At 38.9% G+C, this 24,756-nt stretch overlaps 1 protein-coding gene across 2 annotated transcripts; it reads right to left on the bottom strand.

Moving 5' to 3' along the window:
• Positions 1 to 8,159: 8,159 nt before the first annotated feature.
• On the bottom strand, positions 8,160 to 23,663 carry LOC118250980 (OCIA domain-containing protein 1). 2 transcript variants are annotated; one of them, XM_035552680.2, is made up of 8 exons: positions 23,533 to 23,663; positions 22,925 to 23,009; positions 19,152 to 19,205; positions 18,625 to 18,672; positions 14,978 to 15,107; positions 13,168 to 13,376; positions 11,656 to 11,805; positions 8,160 to 9,042 (listed from the first exon to the last, which is right to left on the bottom strand). In XM_035552680.2, the coding sequence occupies exons 1-8, from the start codon at positions 23,581 to 23,583 to the stop codon at positions 9,005 to 9,007; spliced, it is 765 nt and encodes a 254-aa protein (XP_035408573.1). In that variant the 5' UTR covers positions 23,584 to 23,663; the 3' UTR covers positions 8,160 to 9,004. The 2 variants fall into 2 exon arrangements, with proteins under 2 accessions (XP_035408573.1, XP_035408579.1); XM_035552686.2 differs by lacking the exon at positions 23,533 to 23,663 and adding an exon at positions 23,167 to 23,411.
• Between the last annotated feature and the right edge of the window lie 1,093 nt (positions 23,664 to 24,756).

Below are 24,756 nucleotides of genomic sequence, written 5' to 3' on the forward strand. Positions count from 1 at the left end.
CTACTCTGATGAGCTAATTGTGTTAATCTAAGTTCATGACTTACTGTGGTACGGTTACGAAAAAGGGCCTTTTGTGAATCTAAGCTGCATTAGCACTAAATTTGTGCATATCAAAGGAAAAATGAGCACAGCTTATGGGCAAACTGTTCTTTAGAAGGTGTTTAAAAGCATTTTTCTGTACTTCGGGGGATTTACGGTCAAATAATTCTTTAAGCCTGTCAAGTGTCAAGCTCCCCATAATGCTCCTTGGTCTGGGAATTAACAGGGCTGTATGTTTTGGTACGGCTATTCTTTAATTTTGTTAAAATACAATGTCTCCTGTGTTGCTTGACCAACAAATCTCATCAAGCATGAAGCCGGGCAACAAGCCTTTGTAACGAGATCGTAGTGATGTTGCAATATTTCTTAAGCATAACTTCAAAATTTTAAAACAGCATAAAACGTAAGGTAACTGACTCCCCCAACAGCACCAGCTATAAAAGGACAGGGAAGACTCACAACACATTCTGTACCCTGTTAGTTAATTTGATAAAACTGGGGCCAACTGGCTTTCATTGTGCTGTGACTTATATGTGTGTTTGAATCTTCCAGGTGGCTGGACGTGCATTCGTGGGGTGAAATCAAACAGATGCTGGAATATTTTAGATTGGGTGGTTTAGAAGACCTAGCTAAACTTTTCAGCTCCTTAAGGATTGACAAAGAGATACAAAAAAGTGCCTTGGAAGTTCCCAGATGAAGTTTTGCAGGAAAGCAGATGCTTAGAGTGTTAGTAGTTATACCACATGATGCAGAAAGGACCACTTAAATGCATGCTGATTATTTTGCTTTATGCAAAAGGAAGACAGGACAGGCTGGACAAAACCTGATGTGCTTTCATGGCCAGACACTCAGGATTTTTCTGCTTGGGATGATAAGCTCCTGATGACAAGCACAGACTGCTCTGAGAACTGTAAGTTAGTACAGCTAATTTTGTAGTAATTGCGTACAATTTAATGAGTTAAACTATATCGACTGTTCCTATGACACATTCCATGCAAGTTGGTTAAAGAACTTGTTTTTCTTGAAGAGGAAGATGAATGCATTGAACTATTAAAAAAAATCACCTATTATTATTAAAAAAGTCACCTATTAAAAAAATAGGGAAAGATTTGAGGTAATCAGTTGCTTCCATTATCTTTATTTGTCTGGAATACAAGAGGAAGAAATCTCCAGGAGGAAAAATAGTTGATTTTATAAAGTATTAAGCATTGTTTGTAGAGTGCTAAAACTTTTTGTAGTATTTTCTTGTCCTAGTAAATGATATACATTTCCATTTGGCAGAAAGACGTTACAAAAAGGCTAAAAAATCCAATGAACATACACAGCTTCCTACTAGTCATTTGTACCTGGAAAGTAGGGCTTACCTCACCCAGAAATTAGGGAGTATAGCTGTGTGCTTAGGGATACCACGGCTTTGTTGTAGTCCACAGCCCAGAGAGAAATAGAAAATGTTACATATCTGATTGCTAAAATCAAGAAATTTACAGAATTCAGCTGTAATGCATGCAAAGTGAATAACTTTACGTAAGCCTCAATCCACTCCATTAAATTATGAATAGAAAAAGGAAAGAGTGTAAGAGGAAACCTATGGTGACATTAACCTCCAATGCCTGCAATATATTGCTTTTCTCTGGGGACTTTCCTATCAGCTATTTAAAATAATTTCACTAACACTGTATTTAATCCTATTTTAGAAATGTAGTTGTGTTTTAGAAGGGAAAACAATTGCAGGTTGAAAACAAGGCATGTTGCTATTAAAATCCTGACTTCGGGCAAGCCAGCTGGTCTGTCATTCTCATTTAAAACTGGGAATGAAGAGAAGACGAAAGCTTACTGATCGAGTTTTTATAAATCTGTACCAAAAGTAAGATTTGGGGCATATTCTGTTACATTTTGAAAGAGACTGGGATAATGGGCATGCTGAGCACCCGCAGCTGATGGGAGGGCAGGGCTCTGGGAGAGGCCAGTAAGCAGAGCACCAGCTCTGGGGCAGGAGATAGGACAGCAGCCTGCGGGACCAGGCCAAGGGGACGTGTGAAGATGCAGCTAGCTCCGGTGCCCCTCAGGTACCTCCAAGAGGGGTGCTAATTTGGGAGAACAAGTTTTCACAGCAGGACGTTAACACCTTACAAAGCTATTAATGTGTTTTTGAAAGAGTGGCCATGTGGACAAAGGGATCTACTCCATCCTGTGCATCTGCTGAGTCCTTTGTTTTGTTTTGAGAAGGCTTCCAATTAATTAGGCTCTGAAGAAATAAATGGGACAGTTCTCAAGGGCAGTTCAAAATCTAGAAGGCTTGAGATGGCTTCTGGTCAACACATTGACAGAGAATCTGCCAAAGGAAACATGACCACATTTATTGATGACAAAATGACAGAAGAGCTAAAAAAAAAAACCAAAAACCTCAGTGCTAAGAGACTGAGTAGTAAGCCTCATTGTCATCAGTAGCACATGAGAAAAAATGTTAATTGCATCATATGGCTGGTTTTAAATTACTCTGACATTCTCAGTACGGAGACCGGGGAGTCATGTTGCATGGTTTTCTGAGACAGCAGATCTGTGGTCTACGACAGCCAAAAGGCAAGTAGAACATTAAAAATTCCTAGGAAAATATAGACGTGTAATACATAGCGTGCCCTTATCATGAGCATTGTGGTGCTTCCACTCAAAAAGAGCACAACAGAACTGAGATACAGAAAAAGGGGAGGGGGAAGGAATGATCAGAGGTAGAAAATGATTTCTTCTCAAGAGATGAATTAAGGAACTCTCCAGTTAAACAAGCCAAGATGAGGAATATAGTGTCTCCATCATCAAAGACGAAGAGGGAATGAGTAATTGCTGTTTTTCATAAAACAACAACCAGTCAGCACTCAGTAAAATCCAATTTAAATTGAAAGCAGCACTTCTTTACACAGCACAATTCTGTTATTGCCACAGGATGTGGCAAAAACAAACTAAAAGGCTCCAAAAGGCACCATCGCCCCAGAGAACTGGTGGCTGTGAAACATCTGGATTTGAATGCTCCCGCTGCAGCCGTTGTCTCAGGAAACTCTTACACTCTGATCACTGGAGGATAGGATCGTGTACTAGTGCAGGATCTCTTTTTAGCCGAGGTGGGAGACAGGACCACCATTACAGCGATTCTAATGTTCTTATAGCTCTTTAAAAAAAAAAAAAAAAAAAAAAAAAAACACAGCACAAGCTGAGAGTGTTGCCAAATGAAACAAAACACGCAGTTAATGCTTAAAGTGAAGATTGAAGCATCTTCACGTACAGAGAACACAAGATCAAAGATTCCTGAGGAAAGACATACTGTAATGAAAGGGATTTCTTTGTGGTTCTTTTCTCTGCTTACTAAGGGTAAAGCAGCATTAGCATGGGAGCAGAGGTTTTTCCTGTCATTTTTGACATACAGACTGTCTGAGAGCAGTGGCATGTCCAAAGCAAATGCCAGAAAAAAAAAACACTTACCTGAAGTTTTAAGTGTTACTTCTCACGTGAGTGTCTTTTGATCATTCAGCAGCAGTGCTGTGCTGGTAAGTCACATCGGCACGCTCAGGTATTTCAGAGCAAGAAGCAGCTTTAATACCTCCTCCTAGCGGCATACTTAAAGCCTACCCTTCCCTCACTCCAGCTGTAGGCTGAGATCTCTGATGACTGCAATGGACATGCCCAAGCTTATCTCCTGCACGTGTAATACTTAAAATAAAAATCCGAAACCTTAGCCAGCAGCAAATGCTTGCCACTTAATCTCCCCCAGTCTACTGCTTAGCTCCGTGAATCAAGCAGATCGTCCTAACCTCAGAAGCTGCCCTCGGCGGCTGTTAGGCACAAAGCCTGCCCTTGTCTACCTCGGGGTTTCCTACCAGGCTGCCCGGCAGGTGGCTGCTGGTGGGTCGGCCAGCTGCCCCGCCAGCCCTGCCAGTTCCCCTCGTTCATTATCCCCAGCCTGTCGCTGCACAGAACTCACGCGGGGCTGCGGGGCTCCTCCTCGCGCACTTGTTGCTCCCGCAGCCTTCACAGCCGTGCATCATCTAGCAGGTGGAGGCTAAGGAAGCAAATATGAACGTGAGAACTTCATAAAGTGTAAGGGGACGAAAAAATGGACTTAGCTCTTCAGCGTAGCCATATGCACTGACTGCATGACACTATATACCAGCAGAAATGTTTTCTGGGTAGCACTGTGTATTTCTATGATGTAGACATTGTTAATAACTCATCATTACTGTTTAGACATCAGCTACTGCAACCAGCCACCCTTTTCTGTATCAGCTATGCTATTATAAGATATTAGTTATCCTAAGCCACTTACGATAGCAATGATATTTAACATACAGAATTAAACCAAACAAAAATGATTCTACAAAAATTATTTGTCATTAAATTTATATAGAACTTAAATTTTAGCTTAATTAAAAAATGTACTAGAAATGTGCTTCCAGTGTGGATTAGAAAGAATAAATAATGCATATTATTCCTGGTAAGGAATGAATTTGCCATTTTGGGCGTTGGAAGCAGTTCACGCTAAGATTGCGTATCCCAATTCTACACATCATCACTGAGCAGCAGCAAGAACTACAAAAAGGTTACACACTAGGGATTTTTTATCCTGTCTAATTTACTTGCAGTTTTGGCAAAGGCAATTTATCAAACCCTTCATTTCTCCTTCGTCTTACAAGTTTTTTTCTCAGGTTAAGGATAAGTGAAAGCTATATTTGATTGAATATCCTTTGTATCCATCTCTGTATTACCATTCTGCTATAGATGGTAAAATCTCAGGAAATTTTGAATCTCTTAATTGAGAAAAATAACAGTAACTGAGTAAAAATGAGTAAGCAAGTGCGAAGTATTAAAACACTAACATATAAGTAGCACAGTACCAGCATTGTTAGCATTAAAGAGAGTAAACAGAAACAAATGCTTTAGATGATGGCTATTACTGCGTGATTCTTTCAGAATTATAATTTATCTGAATGCATATAAATGAATCCGCAAGAGATTGCCATCTACTAGCCAGCAGCTCTCTCAATAGCTGTTTGCTTTCGTCACATTTTACAACCTGAGTGGCTATGTGTTTCTAGTTTTGCTTTATTGCTTTACTTAAATAAAAAATACTATTTTTTTTTTCTTTTTTTCCCCTTGTTATGTGGAAAGAACAATTCCCTTGTTGCTCTTATGACCTGGGACCTTGCCCCGGCCCAGGCTGTACATGTATGAGACGCTCTGGTCCCGTCCTTGGTTCAGGGCTCTTTCTAATGCAGCTACTCAGGAATCCCTCAGAACTTCTGTCAGGTGCTGCTGGCTTACATCCAGTTCTTACATTAGCAAAGAAAATATTTAATCTATGGACTCCAGGCATACCTGCGTGCAAACTTACTTTGGCTTAGCTGAAGTAGTGCAAACGCCTACAAACAGCCCTAAGGCAAGAGGCCGACATAGCAAAGAGAATCAAATTTTCCCATTTATTGCCTCGAGATTGAAATCCAAACACGATCTGTTAATTTCCCTAAGACATTTAACAGGCCACCAAGCTACAAAAAGTAAAGGGCTATTTATAGTGCCATTGTGTCCTTTATCAGATTACAGAGAGAAGCCAGTCTGGCTGCAAACCAGAAAGAACGTGCTGCAAGCAAAGCCTCGCTACCGAAGGTCTGATGCACGTGTGGCAGCCAAGGGCCGTAGCTGGACGCACAGCTGTGCAGCGCGCAAGGACGGACCGGGTTCCTCACTACGAACAACCATGGGGAAGACAAACAATTCTTCCAACAAATAGCAGACAAGTCAGGAAATCTGTGGGCTTGGTTTGGAATAGTGTGTACTATTTCCCCAGCCTTCCACAAACCTGCTTTAGCTTTCATTAGGTAAATCGAATTATTTTTCATATACACATTTCTCTTCAATTTAGATGTGTTCCAAACAACTTCGGCAGAAACAAACTCCCCAAAAGGTCAGGCTGTGTTCTTACTTTAGACTATGAACATGTCCCTTAATTTGGGCAAAGACAAAAGCATTTAGGACCAGCATTTTGGTAGAGCTTTACCGGCTGCCAAAGAGCTGAGGCACTTTACACAACTCTCTCCCTCTCTGTGCTCATGCACATTAGTAACAACAGATTTTAGGACAATGCTACCAAATCCTTTAAATTGGCCATGCAGCTGCTTCTTTTTAAGTTTTAAGAAATAGTGAGAGCAGTTACTTTAAAGCCTTTTTAGAATTGTTCACAGGGAAAAAAAAAAAAAAAAAAAGACTATTTTGCTGGTGTTTGCTTTAGGGTATAGCAGTTAATTTTTTACATAATTAAAGTTTATTCTGAGGAATAAAAGAAAATTTATTTAGCTTTACAATAAAGGTGAATTGAGTTAATTCACATTTATTAACGAACACACAGGTATGATGGCCCATAGGACAACTTCAGCTCTTTTTTTAATGCCGCTCTCTTTGTTGTTAGGTCAGGCTGTAGAAGCAGCCAATTGGAAATGTAAGTGGTAATGCAAAGCGAAATTCTTACTGCGCTTTCTGGAGTACTGAGGGACCTAAATGCAAGTAAAACAGTCAGCCTGGTTAATGAATTAAGAAAAATATGCTGTGTATTAGCTGGAAATACATTTAAACATAGAATGGGGAGGATCAGTCCTGCTTTCTTCACACATTCACCATTCTTCCTAGTTCTTTACACAGACATTTTCAGTGATAACCATGCCATCAGCTCTTAGGATTCAGCAGAAAAATAAATTATGCAAGTGCAGCAGAAACGCAGAAGCTCCTCATAAGTAACTGGGTACCCTATATGAAATCCTAAGGCTGGAAGAGAACACTCTGAGCCAAGGTGGTACTTAATGGAAGGTGTGCAGAAAAAGGGAAGGAATAAGGCTGAACTCCCACAGCTACTGAGCGAAGCAGCGATTCAACACGCGCTTTGCCACAGCAAGATGAAAGTGACCCTACCTTGGCAAAAAGCTAGTTTTCTACAGCCTATTAACAGGTATGATTGTGACAACTCTTGCATTTAATGCTTAGAAAGCCAAATGCTCAGGCAAGAACAGAATTTTAAATTGTTTGATGGTAAACCCAACATTTTCCTAAGGAAAAAAAAGTATGGCCTCTGAGAGATCCTAGCCATATGCAGCAGAATGAGAACATTACGCTCAATTTAGAAATACACGTTACATTAGGCAGCGTAGGCCTTTAAAACGTTATATACTATATATGCCTTTTGTTTTCTTCACTAAGGAAAAATAAAAAACTAATACAGTTTATGTAAAATGCTCTATTTGTCCACTTGAAATATTAATTTGAGGCAAGAGTCTTTGAGATCCCATTTTTATATCAACAGCTTGGAGACGTTTTATTTGCCCAAAATTTTCATTCTTTCAACAGAAAAATCATTTCTTCTCATCTGCTCTATTTTAATCACCTAAAGCTTCTGCATCCTGTTACTTGGGTAATTCACAACTAGGAAACTTTGTTTTCATGATAAATCCAGTCAGCTTTGGAATGGTGCACTAAAAAATATACAGTAATGTAACTCTAGCAAGCTTCCTGTATTTTCACAGTTCTCATCATGGTGTCACCATGGGCACAAGAAGCATTCTCTCTAAGATAAATTTCTGATACAACTTCAAGCTCATCCGATTAGCACAATCCTCTCTCTCTCAGCTTATCTGATAGCAATCTTCCTGTTTTGATGATTATAAATAGTACTTGTCTCTTAAAGCGTTCTCTCATCTTTTAGCCATTTTCTCCCTCCCATTTCAGCTGATTGTTCTTTACCTACCTAAAATTATCTTCTTATTCATGTTGCTCTGCTGCTAGTCCACTAAATCACGAGTCAAGAACTTTCTTCTTGGGAAGCTATTTCTCATCTCCAACAAAGATGCCAGCAATGCTTTTTATGCTATTAACTTCATCATGGTTTTTGCTCACCTATAGCCTAAGAGTCAAAACAAAAACAATGCTGTGAGATTAAACAGCACAACTGAAAGTGAGAGGATCTAATGGACAGAAAAAAACAATAGTGTTTTGAGACAGAGCAGGTGATGCAAACGTTAGGAAATACTTTTCAGTAGTTTTGCCAACGTAGCTCAGTTCTTACAGGTAATAACAATGCAATACTCCACTGATCAGGATCTTTTCTCCATGAACAGTCTCAAGTGTTGTTGTTTATTTATTTTTTGACCGTGACATGCACAAACAGAGAAAAAAGACAATGCAAAAAAATTAATATTAAGTCAAGATATCAAACTTCTAACAGTTTGTCCAGTTTAGCCTTCTGCACTTAAATATAGCTATTTTAAATATCTGCAGTTTCATTCAATCATTTTATTCTGCATTGACTGCCCTAAGAGACCCAGTGTGGGCAAATCAGAAGACCAGTATAAAACCACAACTGTCACCCAGAGAAAGCTTTGAAAAGGGAAGTCCTATTCAGTATGGTTACTCCTGTATTCGGCTAGTTTCCTCTACCCTTTTTCTCCTAATAATTCAGTATTATTCCAAACATTACTAAGTATGGTAACATTTTAAGGTTTCCAGCATACTTTCAGACAAAACACAGTGAGAGGTTATTTCTGCAGGTAACTTTTAATGCAAATATTCAAAGTTTCAGAAGATCGTTATTTTTTTCCTTCCCAATACATATAATTGCTTTTATTTACACACATTTCACCCCTTCTTGTACATTTATATTAGTTATTGCTAGTTAGCTTTTTCATTCTTAAACAATAGCGCTAATGGTTTACAATCATGACACCTCACAATACCCTGGCTTGTCATTTATGCAAAATAAAAAAGAATCTTCAGCCTTAATATATATTTTTTTTTAAATATTCCGGCAAGTCAAGATTTTCTCATTTATTAGTAACTGTGCCTGGCAGAACACATCAAAGCTGCCAGTATTTGTAACTGATAAAGATGAAGTTCAAGTTGGCTGACAGGAGATAATTTTCTACAGTTCTTCATTCGGTTCTTACTCATCCCAGGTATCTCCATATTTATTTACCTTAACTGAAAAAAAAAAAGAAAGAAACAGTAGTCACGTTATTAAATTTAACTCCCAAAGCTATCCAGTGCCAAAAACTAGGGTACATTGCAATTTAAAGTAGTAAGTGGGGACAGCATCAGTCACAGCACAATACACATCTAATTTAAACTATTTTTAAATAAATGGGGAGAAGAAAGTCTGTAATTCATTATTCTTTAATGAATTAATACTCAGCCCAGAGGCCTACTGTGCTGATTTCTGCCCTACAGAATTTGTAATTACTTTGAAACAAACACAACATGTGGGTGAAACAAAGACAATTGGTGGAAACAGGCAAGGAATGTTACAATAAATATGTGGCTACATAATGTAGTTACGCGCACAATTGGATGGATTCAGGAGAGTTAAAAACACAAAGACAAACAAAAATCAGTAATCCCTACTAGGAAACTACTCAGCCATTATTATTTGGCAGCTTCCTTTAGCACAGAAGTGAGTCAGAGAAGAAAAAACAGGGTACTGGTCTTAAAGGATTTTTTCAGATCTGTCTTGCATAATTGAAAAATGGTTTGGGTTGGAAGGGACCTTAAAGCCCACCCGGTTCCAACCCCCCACCACAGGCAGGGACACCTCCCACCAGCCCAGGCTGCCCAAAGCCCCATCCAGCCTGGGATGGGGCATCCACAGCTTCTCTGGGCAAGAGGAGCAGATTGATATTGCAGGTGAGGCATAATGAGAAGCTGTCTCAACATATGATTTGATTGCCATTTTTATTAACCATGGCAGCTTAGCACGTCACGCTCATTCCCTGAAAAAACGGTCCAGTCCAGTTCACTATGCAGCTACTCAAATTCATACTGTTACAACAAAGGGAAAAGGCACCAGCAGATGGAAGCTAGGGACTGCTTCCTACATGGTTAGTTTTCCCTTCTGTCCTTGCATCAGAGGACGGAAACCAGTCTCCTATTTGCTAGTCTGGTTCCTACAACAAGGAGATAAGATGATGAACAAAGGGGTAATGGTTCAGGATGTACAAACAAGTAACGTGTCCCATATGACACAAGAAGCTAAATCAGATTTTAGCCCATGACATCAGTAGATTTAAACATACCTCCACTTATAAAACATTTCTGAATTTTTGTACTCCCTTCTTACTCCTTTCTCTAGCAAACAGGTACTCTTGAAAGTTTATTTACAAATCTCATGCGCTGCTCAGTGTAGTTCTAGTCTCAAAGCCTGACTACACCCATCAAACAAAACACAGAAATACAACAGAGAAGGCAATATTGTGGATTAACATTTTATAATAACTCAAATAACTGAAAATAATGAATGCATTCCCATTTCTTAGCCGTAAGATTTGCCATGGAGGATGGCAAGGTTTGCAGAATGCTGCCAAAGTTTTCTCCTTATGGCTTTCAAGTGATGTTTCTAGTGGCTTTCTATTTGTGGAGAATTATATTGGAAAAGAAATAGCGTAAATCAATGATTGTGTAAAGCAGCTGACTGAACTTAGAATCTGAAAGGACAGCTCAATAATTTCTTAATGTTTCATTTGACAAAGTCATGTAATAACAGAAAAAGACTTATTCTCTTAACAACATTGAAATCACTACCCAATCAGTGTTTGTAATTTTTATTTCAAGACCATGTAGATTTGTCTAAAGACTAATGATCTGGAAAGAGTATTACACAAGGATGTAATAGATTTACCTTCCTAAGCAACACTGTTCCAAAGCTTACTATTACTATTTTAGACCTCTCTGCATTTATATATATATATGTATATATTTATTACAACTGTGTATGCCTAATAGGAAACATCATCTATTCCTACAAGTCTCATTGCGTTGTGATTGAGAAGACTGGACACTGCATACAAAATGAAACAATTACAACTGACATTCTCCTGCTGACATCATTTTCACAGATGTCACACTAAATAACACCATTCTAGAACGAGTAATCATAAATTGCTACTGGTGTCTCCTTTTCAAAAAACCTGATCAAGTCGGAGTTGACTGAATGAAGTCTTATCCTTCAGGGCACTGCATTCTTATTTTGCTGTGTAAAGTTTTGTTTCTCACTGTGAAAACAAATCTCAATATTGCTGCCAAATACCGTTTCCTTCCTTTGAGTTTTAATGTAGAATAATGAACCTCTACAAACAATGCTGCTATAGAAATGCACTAATTCCACATGAAACAATTCATAAATGCCCCCCACTTCAAAACCATCAACTATGTGCTCTATTTTGATAGAACAATGCTATCTAAAACATACACCCCCCTCCATAGCTAAAACTCTTCACTCTCTCTCTGAGCTCAGAGAATTCTTTGTTGAAATATGTTGCACAATGTACTTTTTAAAAGAAGCTATGAGATTTTCCGAGTCCGTCCCAAAGCAATATGGACAGAGAAGAGGATTTACAATCTGCTGGTGGAAGATCAATCTTTTTGAAAATAGAATTAATTTGAAATATGAAACAACAGATTACATCACATATCAGATACTTGCAGATACTGTAACAACGTTGCTTAAAAGGTAGGCAGAATTAAGCTTTGGGTCTGTAACTATTTTTAAAAATATTGCTACTGTTTGAATTTACCATGTATTGTTGTGAATCAGCACATTACCTTCCTTAGCTGGTTTTTCCTGTGGCAACTTGATTGGAGTTTCTGCCTTTGGTGGTACCATTACTTCGTACGTTTCTCTGTGTTTATTCCTTAATTCTTCATATGTGACAGTTTTTCTTTTACGACTTTCTTCTGGAATTGGAGCAGGTTCTGAAAACAAAACAAACACCAAAATACTAGAAATGACAATCAACTAAACTTGGCTACAACCTAGTCTAGAATGTCAGTTAATTACAGCTCAATCCCAAATGAAAAGGAGCGTGACAGCTGCAATTCAAAATGCAACTGAGAATGTATGTGGTCCTTAATTCACTCATTTCCTTTTATCCTTTTCATTTTGTCTGTTTTAGAAGATCAGCAGTTAACTTATTTTTGTCATTTTATCTAGTGGAAAGCCTAACAGTCATGTGGTCCCCGATGGATAAAACAGTTCTGGTCACTTTATGTATGACTAGCATTAGTTTTACATTTGATATATTTATAATTTCTGCAGAGAAACCTGAGTGAATCTCGAATGTCTGCATTCAGGCTTTACGTTCTGCTATGAAAGCATTAGGACTACATCCATCATAGGTCACTTAATAAACATTTTATCTACATTTACAATGCAGAATCTTGGTTCTATACTTCAGGCTTTATAAATTGTCAATATTTGTAATGAAGTGTTATTACAATTCCCTTGACACATCTACATCGAAAACTTTTATATAACTAAAAGCGAGTTGCATGAAACGGCCTTTTTTTGTGCGTGAAATAAGACATTTTCCATCGAGAAATTAAAAACACAAACCGATTCAAAACATGTAACTGCAATGGACAGTAGCTTCCTCCTTTGTGTACCACAGAGACTCAGAGTAGTGTTTCCCCTGCCCCCTGCAATAGCTGAGGATAGAGTTCATATTGGAAGGAGGGCAACAGCTGCACAAACCAGTACTTTAAAACCATTTTACTTCATGGAAAAATCAGCTGTTGCATGAGAGAACACAATATGCATTCAGTTCTCAGAAGATTTAAACGTTTGTCACATTATAAAAAACATTTTAATATCACTCAGTTGTAGTAGTATACAGTTAAAGCACCACCACTGGTGAAAATGAAACAACTTAAACCATAGTCTCTACCATTTGTCTGCTAGCCTTTCTTATCAGGTGCAGTGAAATGGTTGGCATATTCACTTTAATTTAAATCAAGAAGAACTTCAAGCCAGGGTGAGTTGTCTGCAGGTTTAGTTTCCTACCAGATTAAACCTTGTAAATTAATTTATTTGCAATTAGAACTACAAAAAAAAAAGAAAAAAGAAAACACCTATATTTAGATTAAAGTTAGAAAATAACACATATATTTACCTTCTCTCTCTGAAACAATTCTGGGAACTTCAAGGTGTTTAATTCAAGAAAACTGTATTATCCCACACGTTTGCATGCGATGAAATTGAGTTTAATGAGAGAACTATCTAAGAGACAGCTAAGAGTTACTGAACTACCAATTGCTAAATACTAAGACGTATCACACCTTGCACAGCATAATCAGTGATTCCTGTAGGCGAAGATTCATTCAGGGAAGCACTGAATGGAACAGGTTCGTAGCTAGAGAGGCCTCTGTCTGTTGAACTATAATCATCTGAATATGTAGAAGAAAGTGGGAATCCAGCTCTTGGAGAAGAAGGTTCAGTAAATGACTGAGAAGGCGTATCTGAAAATTCAGACTTCCGGCTGGAACGGCTGAAAAATAATAAAATTAAATATTAAATACCAAACTGTTAACAAGTTAAAATGAAACTATAAGAGTAGCGTTGTGTGCAGCTGCAGAACATACTCTGGTAAATGGTTTAATTTATTTTCCAACAACATGAATTACTGTCTTAAAAAAAAAGATTTCTTTAACATTGCAAAGACCTATATAGTCCCTTTCTCAACACCCTTTCCTTCCTCCCAGAAAATCAAATCATACCCGAAAATCTCTAAAACAGAAGACAAAAGAGAAAGTGTTTTGCACTTTACAACATAAAAATGACAATCCCTCCCCCCAGGGACTCTTCAGAAAGCAAAAACGTGTCAGACACAAATAGTACAGGGTGTGTCGTTGTAACTAGTGGTAGCATGTGAACTACAGTTAGTTCTAAAGATCTTTTAGCAAGAATTTGCAACTTAAAACCCTGCAATATTACAAGCTGCTATAATTGACCAATAATACACAACAGAAGAAAAGGAGAATGAAGAACTGTGTTGGGGAAACAAAACTGTAACAGTTTACTGAGTTGTTCATTTAATTTTTCAGCAGAAGCAGTAATGAGTTTTCTCAGAGAAAAAAAATAAGACCACACAAAAAATACTGTGGAAACCGATGCTTGATACTCTTGAGTATTAACTACCAACTCAGACTGGCCCTGCAAACCACTACATAGTAATTTGTCTGTCTCTATCAAAAATGCCATCCTCTTGGTGTCACTAGACTATGTATTCACCTTGTACTTGAAATTTCTGTTCAGCTGTACTTTTAATTTCATATGAAGAACATCTGCAGCTCGTTTGCCTGTTTGCCTACAAAAACCTTGCAGACAAAACTGCCATAAATCTAAACCAAAAAAGTAATAAAAATTTAATAAAAGTCCTACATGAAAATCTAACAAACCTTAGCACACAGCAGTAGCGGGACTCACTATCTACTCACTATCCAAAGACTGCTCTCCCAGTTTTGAATCAAGGGTTTAAGTGAGATATTCCAAAAGTGATTTGTAATTAAACACCACTTGAAGTAGAAAACATTCTGGACCAAAACAGGAAATAGTTTTAAGAACCTGATGAGTTTCTCATATGTACAGCATAATGCTGTTACAGATGTAAAGGATTTAAACAAACAGCATTAAGTCTGACCACCATGCTTCTTCCTGCACTGATATTGTTTACTGAGCTCTTTCCTTTGATAAACACTGAAATCATTTCCACCCTCTTCCTACTTCAATCAAACTAGACTATGGGAAAAGCTTCCAGAAAGTAACACTATTTTATTTCAGTTAACTTAGTTTACTTCTCAGCTCAGAAGGGCAACTTCTGATGTCACACTACTGTAAGTAAATTCCACAGGAAAACAAGTCTCTTATCAAAATATATTCCTTCTAAATTAAAATGCTTCTTTTTCTATTCCTCAAAGTAATCAGTTGTATGTAACAAATTCAAAATGTGTGTTTTACAGCTGACCAGTTCATACAGATGATACAGCTTCCTGAAAGTGGCAGAAAGAGGCAGAAGAGAGAGGAGGAAAGGTGCAGATCTGAAGGTGTAGTTTATCTGAAGGTTTAAATTTAAAAGAATTAAATTCTTACGAATGCGAACTGTGTCTCTGAGCTTGTCGTAGAACATCTCCTATTGGGGAGTCCTTCAGTTTCTTAAATTTCTCGCTACAGATTGGCAGGTAGGATATCTTTCCAGCCAGGTATCCACACGTTCCAGCAACTTTATTAAAAGAAAAAAGATGATTTTATATGCTGTATCATAACATTCAACATAGTTTTAAAGTAATCATTTCCAATGAATTACACAGCACCTTGAATTAAAGAAAAAAAAGATTAAATCTGAAATAAAAAAATTCAGTAGTCGTCTCTTTGCTACTTTTGTGGACAAAGGGTACTAAAAACAAATGCAAGAGCTGAACAGAGACATACTTAGAGAGACTTAGACATGACATGAGTATCTGATGACTTCAGCTAGTAATTAATGAGTGAAAGGTAACAAAGAAGAGAATTCCCATCAGCTTTTCCCAAGATCCAGAAACAGCAACTATCAAAGATGACAAAATGGTAAGGAATAAACAAAGGCAGAAAATTCTGAGAATTCAATCCATCAGAACAGACAGATCTTGAAAAGGCTTTCACCAGTATGAAGAGAAGTCTACAAAATTTCAATACTAGGCTCATCATCTTCTGAAGAGGTTGCCTGAGGACAAACAACTGAATTATTTGAACCCTTGCAATCTGTAGGCAAATGCTTTCCGAGTGGTGCATAAGACATTTTGATCTGCTAGGCAGGACATAACACTAAATGATCACAGTAGTTTTTTTGACCCAACGAGAATTCAAACTAGATATTTAGCAAAATAAAGTTAAGCAGCATAGGTGATTCTCTTTGTAATTTATGCAAAAGGTTAAAGTTCCCTTTTCTTAAGGCCTTCTAGTCAGGACACATGGAAACATCTCTTGGGAAAATGTTTTACCCAAAGTAATTAGTGGCTAAAATATTTGTTTTCTATTATGACATAACTGACAGCCAGATAATCTACGTTTTCCAAATTAGTACAGTAAATCAGGTATCGTTCTCTGCTTCTTCTGTGTTCACTGTAACAAGACTTTAGAGAAGCTAATCAGAGAGACAAAGGAGGCCAGGTCCCACTATAGGCTAATACCAAACAGAATCATGGAATATCCTGAGTGGGAAGGGACCCATAAGGATCAGAGTCCAACTCCTGGCTCCACACAGGAGCACCCAAAAATCAGACCCTGTGTCTGAGAGCGTTGTCCAAACGCTCCTTGAATTCTGGCAGGCTCAGCGCCATAACCAATGCCCTGGGGAGCCTGTCCCAGTGTTCAACCACCTCTGGGTGCAGAACCTTTCCCTAACACCCAGCCTGACCCTCCCCTGTCCCAGCTCCATGCCGTTCCCTCGGGTCCTGTCGCTGTCCCCAGAGAGCAGAGCTCAGCACCTGCCCCTCCGCTCCCCTCATGAGGGAGCTGCAGGCCGCCATGAGGCCTCCCCTCAGCCTGCTCTGCTCTGCGCTGAACAACCCAAGGGACCTCAGCTGCTCCTCACGTCTTGATGTCTTCAGTCCCCACCTGACCCAACTACGTTAGCTAGATATCAAAGACCATTACTGCAGTCAAGCATGGACACGCTTCAGAGTCTACCAACCAGAAGAGACACGGACCATTAGCAGACTATGATCAACAGACACAGCTTTGCTATGCGCAGATCAGTGACACCAGAAATGCAGGAATGTTCTTAAGCTGTTTTATCATTGTTTATCATCAGCTAACTATGAACTAGCAGTGTCTGGAATTTGATGTGCTCTTCTTTCAGAACTCATCAAGGGAAAAAAAAACAACACAACTGCTTCCTTTGACCAGATGTCACTGCAGGAGGAATGTACAGTTAAATTATGAGACATGATTTGGACCTGCAAACCATGTCTCTGGCAATACTTAGCAGGAAGATCCTGTAGACAGTAGCTGCATCTGACCTAAACAATATGAGAATGAAATGAAAACTGCTTAACTCAGGCCTTTTAAACTGCAACTATGCCTCCTCCCTTCCCCCCAAATGCACCTAAGACGTATTTAAGAAGTACATAAATCACATATAGTTACCTACTGAAAAACAATCAAAACATACTTTACATGGAAAGTTCTTTAAACATAAAACGAAAGTCTGTATGCCCACCAGTGTACACTGAACAGAAGCCAGAAGAATTTTGACTAATAACCTTAACTTTGAGAAGAGCTGGTCCAGTCCAGCTGCTCCTTATTTTCTCCTTTGATTTCAAAATTTAGTTCTTCTAAATAGGAGGAACATGGCCCTTACTTACAAATGCATAGGTATCAGGGAAATGGCAATTCTATTATTTATTAGAAAGGTTTGTTATAATATTGTTTGGCGTTCAAAAAAGCAAGCAGAACTTACCATAAACAAATGGCAGCCCTAGTCTCTCTCATTCATTTATCTGCTTAAACAACATTTCCTTCACCACAAATCATGGGTTTTACCCTCTTCCCACTGAAGTAAACTGTAATAGTAACTGGCTGTAACTGACTGCATCTGGGCAGATTGGCAAGATGGCAACTTCCTGTTTTACTGTCATGTATTAAATTGAAAAGGTTAATTTATTAATTTATTTTTGATTATACTTAATCCAAAATCATTCACAAGAAATTGCTGTTTTCCTATAATTGTACACACATAACGTCCAGGAAAAAAAGGCACTAAAATAGCCTGAATGGGACAAGCAAGACACATGAATAATGACCTTCAAATTAGGAAGGGAAGGGTGGGTGTACTCTGGCAAAGTCCTTCAGGCAGACTTCACTGCAGCAGTATGCTGTTCTAATATTTTACAAGATGTTATTTAGACTCACAAAGTTTTAAACAATGTCAAAAAGTTTTGCTTGCCGGAACAAGAAAAAAATATTAAACGGATACTACGAACAATAAATACAATCATTATCAAAAATCAATTTCTGATAGACGCATCACGAATTGCTAGTATTTGTAGTTCAGGCTCTAAAAGAAAATGCCATTGTTTCTTCCCTCCTGTCAAGTTTATACAGCCAAGGAAAATATAGAAGCTAAGTCAAAAGAAGCATTTTTCATTTACTTCTTTTCAACTATAATAATCTCAGGAGATGCTTTAATAGCAACAGGTTACATTCCTACAGACACTTTTACTGAAGCATAAATTTATTTCTGATGATGCTGTTTCATCTTTAAATTCTACCATAGAAAAATATTCATCCACAATAGACCATCACAAAAGGGAAAAAAAATGAGGCTTGTACAAAGTCTGTTAGCAATATTTTTATCTTACATGCTCACATTACACTTGTCAAGAATATTTTGAATCTTAGAATTCTGTAGAAAGTCTACAAACAAAACTTATCCAAATTCAGTTGCACAAATTTAAAGACGATGAATAAATTAACTGCTCTACTTTTTGATATTGAATGCATTCTTCTGGTATCAGATGTTGTAGTTAAACGTTTTGAAAAAGTTGCTGACTGATAGAATCACCTGCAGAAAGGCGAAATTTATTCACTGGATAAATCAGATCACATAGCTACAACCTCAGGCACAGTTTTACCAATATAAGCATGAAGTGAAGTCACAGCGAATCAGCCAGCTAGTCTCATGGGGGTTACATCTGAGCAACAGACTCCAGGACCTAAGTCATAAATGCAAGCTGAATTTATGTATAGTTTTTACTTACATGCAACTTTAGTAAAAGAGCCAAATCTTGAGGTCTCTCTTAGAATACCTGAAAATGAGGAATCAAAGTAATTATTAATAAGTTATTAAGAATTAAGTTGAAGAAACATTAACTGTTCTATGAATCCAAAGTGACAGTTCTCTTGCATAATATCAGGGGTAGCAGGTTACCCTTTACAATTTAAATTAAAGAAAATTCAAGAAAACCTAACATTGGAATTCCCCATAATATTACAAAAATCTAACAATTACCTCTTTAATCATATCACACACAGTATCACTACACACTGTAGAATACATTGTTTCATAATCACTGAGATATTGCATATGGCAAGCAATAGGTAAGAATGTGATTTTAATTAAAAGTTCTGTTCTTTTAGTTTCAGGAACTGCAAGTCATATAGCTTAAGAGTCAGAACGTCTCTTAATTACCAGCAGATTAGGTGTTAAGTATAGTAACTTTAGTAAAAACAGAAATTAGTTTATCTGAGCAAATTCAAATTAAACTAAGTATTTTCAACACTTTACCTTTTTTGATTAAGAAAGTAGTAGCAAGCATGCTCGCCGCAGCCAAAGGAAAAGCTGTAGAGAAGAAAAGTTGCTTAAAATATAATTTTCAACATTTTCAATAATATTTAACAAAATATACAATAAAACAAGAGTCGTTAGGTCTTGCTAGGTTCATTTGTATGAGAATCTAAGCATATACAATTAAAAAATTATATAAACTATGAAACATTCTCAATTCTAGCTTTGAGACCTCCTATAAATAATGAAGTACTGGTTAATGTGTTATCCTGTCCTCACTGGACTTCATGCTTCCTAAAATACAAAAGCCAGTGGCAGATGGGATCAAGGTACAACATTCCAGGTGCTGACATCTATCTACAACTGCTACAGCATCGAGATGCAGCGCTTTAAACCTGAGAAGCAAACACAGATTTTTAGGAGAAAAGGCCACATAGAGGCCCGTGCCTCTAAAATTTTTTGATAACCAAAAAACTTGATTTTGTTTTAATATGAAAACTTTTAAATAACTCCAACTCTTAAAGAGAAACAAAACAAACTGATATAAAACTAGGTAATCCAATCAGTTTTACTCATCAACAAATGAAAGAATGAAGCAAGTTTTTCTTTAGCTTACGGATCAAGCTACACAACTGGGGATAGGTTCAGGAATGCAGAGAAGACGATGAACACAGAACAGTATTACCACCTATCACAGTCTGCTTAACAGTTCACATCAATTTTTATCATATTGAATTACTTCGGACAGCAGGAAGCATTTGGAGCTGGCAAGAAACAAAAGGAATACTTTTTCAAGCAGTGATAATTACAATATGGGGAAGATGAAACTTCTTTGTAACTATTGTAAGACCACCGAGATACCACAAGATACAGTGATACCGAAATAACACACATGGTAATGCTAAAGTCGATGACATTAAGGACTCAGACTTGTCACAATATTACTACACTTTAAGGAGCTCTGCAAATATAGATGTTACAAAAAGGCCGGGTGACTTGCAGTAACTTTACCTAGGGGAACTTTTCTGTAAACAGCACTAGCTGTTTATAGTATTTTGAAGCACACAATCTGCTAGTTAAGTTCCTATTTCAAGATAAATAGTATTTTTAAGAATTTTTACAACACTATTAAATTATAATTTTGCAAACTATCTGTTGCTTTTTCTTTTACAAATTCAGACAGATCTAAACTAGATTAGGAGTCCAACTAGCATTTTAGGGTAAATATGACTGGATGTCACTTTTAATAAAAAGTATTGCTTCCATGGTTTACAAGAAAGACTATGTTAACATTTCAACAGAGAACATAACCTCCAAATCTATTGAAAATTAAAGCCCTAATGTTTTTAGAAGATCTAGACCTAGATTTTCTGAAAGTTAAGAGTTCTAGATTTTTTGAGATACAGAATGGCAGTGCAGATTTCAATCTGAATGGTAAGAAAAAAAATCTGGAAAAAAAAAGTTATATAAAAAAATCCATCAGAACTTACTACAGAGGACTTCAGTTTAACCTTCAGAGGATAGAAATGACTTACACACCTAGCACAAATGTTCTGGACATCAAAGATAGGTTACACAGCATAATGGCAACAAATGCTACTAAGTGCACATATAAATGACATAATACGGTAACTAGAAATCAGAACAGCAATAGGTAAATGAAAATTGGATTCCAACACAAAAATCACTATGAATATGCAAGCGTAGAAAATAAATAAAAGTAGATTACAAAGATCGAAGAACATCGCTGCTTTCCACTGCTATGGGCAACAAGTACTCTGCTTGAAGAACAAAAGAAATCGTAGGAAAAATATTGGAAGGCTGGTACATCAGCAGCAAGTCATTAAGGGTGGGAATGTCATGTATTCCAGTCAAAATGGTTTTCTGGGGGAAAAAGTCACATCAAGTGTGTGATTCTGTTGATGGGATTAAAAGCGCAAAGGATAAAATGGTAGATTGCAAGGTGATTTTTTTTTCTGTATTCGAATTTATACTATACAATAACACGATCACATGTTTTACTGGTATTACTAATGTTTATTAAACTGAAATAAGAGATGACTAGCAAGTTTTCTGAAAGAGACGTTATCAATGAACTATTGCAACACAGAGGGTTTGTAAGAACTTGTAAAAATTAGACTCCAACTTGGAAATACATGAAATTATAATAATACCCGTGAATAACAAGATTTGATACAGTAAGAAGCGATGATGTCAAGGCAGTCACACAGGCAGCCTATGCAATGGAGTGTTCAAAAACCACATATTGATCACAGCTAATACAACTGTATAGGTACATGCGATGCAGAACAGTGAAAAAAAGACAGGAGATCCAGAAAACAGCAAAGGGCTTTAGGCTCTCCTAGTGAGATAACAGTACAGTATGCAACTCCTGAAAAAAAAAATCCAATTACTAACGTGTTTCCCTGAAGTAAGGCTACTCAAGAAACTAATTTTGGGGCTTCTAAACAGTACCTACATGTTGCTTCTTCAGTCTCTGCAAAAAGATGAACAGGGCAGTAAGCTTCCCGGCTAGTCAAGAACTCAGAGCAAAACACCCAAAGAAAGACAAACAACTCCCTCCCCTTGTGTCCTCCATGAGAAAGTTTATCAATTAGCCACAACAACCATCTTACTGCTAACGAACCTGACTCTCTTCACGTCCAAAAACGGCTGGATTTTACCAAACAAGCAGAAGGCTTCCAACCATCTGAATAAAAGTGGAAGAAGAGAATGCCAAAGTAATAAAGAATGTCTCAGTTGAAGTAGGACCTTGAATTGTTAATTCAAAATCATAATGGCTTATAAGTTGCCACTGAAACTACTGGCTGCCAGGAGAAAGCAGAGTGCCAATGTGCTAAGTTTAGCAAACCAGCTGCTAAATTCTTCTTCTGTCCCAGTCTCTACTAAACCACCTATCAGCATTAGGACTAATCTACTGGGGCCTGACAAAATAGTGGAGAACAATCACTTCAGAAGGCTTGTTCAAAGCTCTTAATCAGGTGTATATAATACAGGTATGTCTTGAACCTTTGGACTACAAACACAAAGTTAAAAAGCAATGTAAATCAATTCTCAGTTGATCAACATTTTATGAAAAACAGAGAATTTAATATTGGTATTTCAATCAAATTTTGACAATATTCTGTGAAAATAATGCAAATTTATTATTGTATACTTAGCTGTAGTGCAAAAATTACGAACTGCAGAATCACATTTGCGAATCTTAACTTTTATTTACCAAAAAATCCCAAACATCTGGTGTTCACAGACAGCAATTTTCTCAAAAAGTTGAGCTAAGCGATTAATACAATGCTCTTTTCGCAAGCCTCCAGAAAGACAGAAAGCAATAGCTCTAAGCTGAAGTATTTTATTTTTGTATTCTATAGGTAACAAAAATTGAAAGCATAGAAATGACAAACAAAAAAGTATATCCAGATACATAAATAAATGTGGGACTAGGTTAATTATAACTATTTTCCAATTTTTAATAAACATGTTAATTGAAAACGTGAAGGGATCTTGTTATAAAGGATAAACCTTACAAATCATGTTGTACCTTTTACACAACTCCTGTCCTGCAAACTTGTAATAAATAAACGTGAATCCTACATAGATCAACACTCACTGGGATGCAGTTTTAGGCCATGGGCAGCTTCTTAATGAACTGCCATGAGAACTGCACCTGGGCCTTCCTTCCTTAAGGCCTCAGATGCCAACACACGCTCTGAGCAGGAGGAAGGCAAACCAGGACGGCAGCAAACCGAACTTACCTCTATACCGGGCGCTCTCATCAGCGCACTCCTTGAGGAGCCTTCGTTCCTCCTCCGTTGGCACATAAGGCTTAGGTGCCACATTCTTTTATTGGGGAGATCAATTAAAAAAAGAACGAGAAAAAAGAAGGTTTAGAATTTGTCGGTTAAAAGCTTACTATAGCTTTCAGGCCTCATAGTGCCTGTATTTTGACGCGGTTATACTTAAGGAACCAACACCTTTTTGTTTACATGAAACATACCATTAAAAAAAATAATTACGGAACAAATGAGAGGAGAGAGAGGGATATATTTAGCGTGCGCTCGACCTCAGCCGGCTCCTTTTCCCCAGGAAGGCCCGCTGGGGCCCCCAAGGCCAGCTTTGCGTGGCCGTGACCCCCCCCCCCAGCACCCTGCGGAGCCCTGCCCGAGGCGGCAGCGAGGACACGGCCGGGCCGGGGCCGGCCTCAAGGGCACGGCGGGGCGGCACCGGACAGCGCCGGGCCGCGGCTCCCCGTCTGTCCGTGTGTACGTACGGGGGGCCCGGGGCTGCCGCCTCCCCCCCGCAGCACGGCCCCAGCCCCGCCGGGCCCCCGCCCGCCCGCCGGGTGCCGAGCGGCCGCCCGTACCTCGTGGGGCTCGCCCACCTCCCCGCCGCCGGGGCCCTGCCCGGCCTCCATGGCGGGGCGGCGACAGCGGGAAGCGGAAGCTCGGGGCCGCCCCTCCGCCGGGCCCCGACCTCAACGGAGGCGGGGACGGGGACGGGGACGGGGCGGGGACGGGGCCCGTCGTGGGCCGGCCCCGCTGGGCGGCGGGGACCGGGCGGGTCTCCCGGGGGACGGTTCCTTCCTCCGCCTTAGCGGCTGCCCAGGGCATGCCGCCCGCTTGTAGCTTAGGGAGCGGGCACGGCTGCAGCGGTGGGGGAGCCTTGACAGGTAACTCGCGTGGGGATGGGTTTTTGTACCCGTTTTAAAACCGTTAATATATATCTCGTTATTAACGGGCGTCTCACCCGCCTGTAGGGGGGCCCTGACACCTTCCTGGCTTTGATAAATTTTAATTAGAGTTTATTTAAATTAGAACCAAGCAAGAACCTGGCAGGCAGCTGCTGTCTGAACCTGTAAGTGGTCGGGATTTGGTGCTCAGCATCGTGTTGAGGTGCGCCTTGGAAAGAACCTGGTGTTTTAGGAAAGAATCCGCGTGCTCGCCTCTAGCTAATGCTGTTGAAATAGCAGCTTTAGTGGGTGAGTGCTGTTTATCAGAAATCAGGAAAAGCCGAGGAAAAATGACGTTTCTGGGAGCGTGGTGCATGCTGTAAAGTTTTCCTGTAACCACTCGGTACTGCTGCTTGATTTCGCCGTGTCCTGTTCTGCCTCTGCTTGCCTGGAATGCACCACTCCCTGCCAGCCACCCCTGGAGCAAGCCGGTGTCTCTCAGCCCTGGGATTCAAGAGGAGAGGCTTAAATTGCTGCTGACTGATGGCGGTACAAAAAAAGCCTGTGCCTGGAGATAGGAAATGGAAGGCTTAGAGGCCGAAGGTGTCAGAAATTAGTGGGGAACGCGCATGCAAAATACCTGAAATTAGTAGAGAAAGCGACTATAAAAGGAATGCTGTGAGCATGTGAGGGACCTGGGATACACGGAGTTAGGAGTGGCTGCTTATGGTGGCTGGGTGCACCAGCGAGAAAGTTGTAGAGGAGATGGGCTTATGAGTGCTGGATTCTTGAAATAAGCTGGGGGGATAGAACCAAGGAACTGTGTATTTAAGTTTCTTAATTCATAGTTTTTATCAGACAATAAATAAACTTCCAATCTGCATGAGATTGTTCTGCCTCTTAACACAGATTTCTTCC

This window comes from Cygnus atratus, chromosome 4, assembly GCF_013377495.2.
Source record: "Cygnus atratus isolate AKBS03 ecotype Queensland, Australia chromosome 4, CAtr_DNAZoo_HiC_assembly, whole genome shotgun sequence".
Taxonomy (NCBI): Eukaryota; Metazoa; Chordata; class Aves; order Anseriformes; family Anatidae; genus Cygnus; species Cygnus atratus.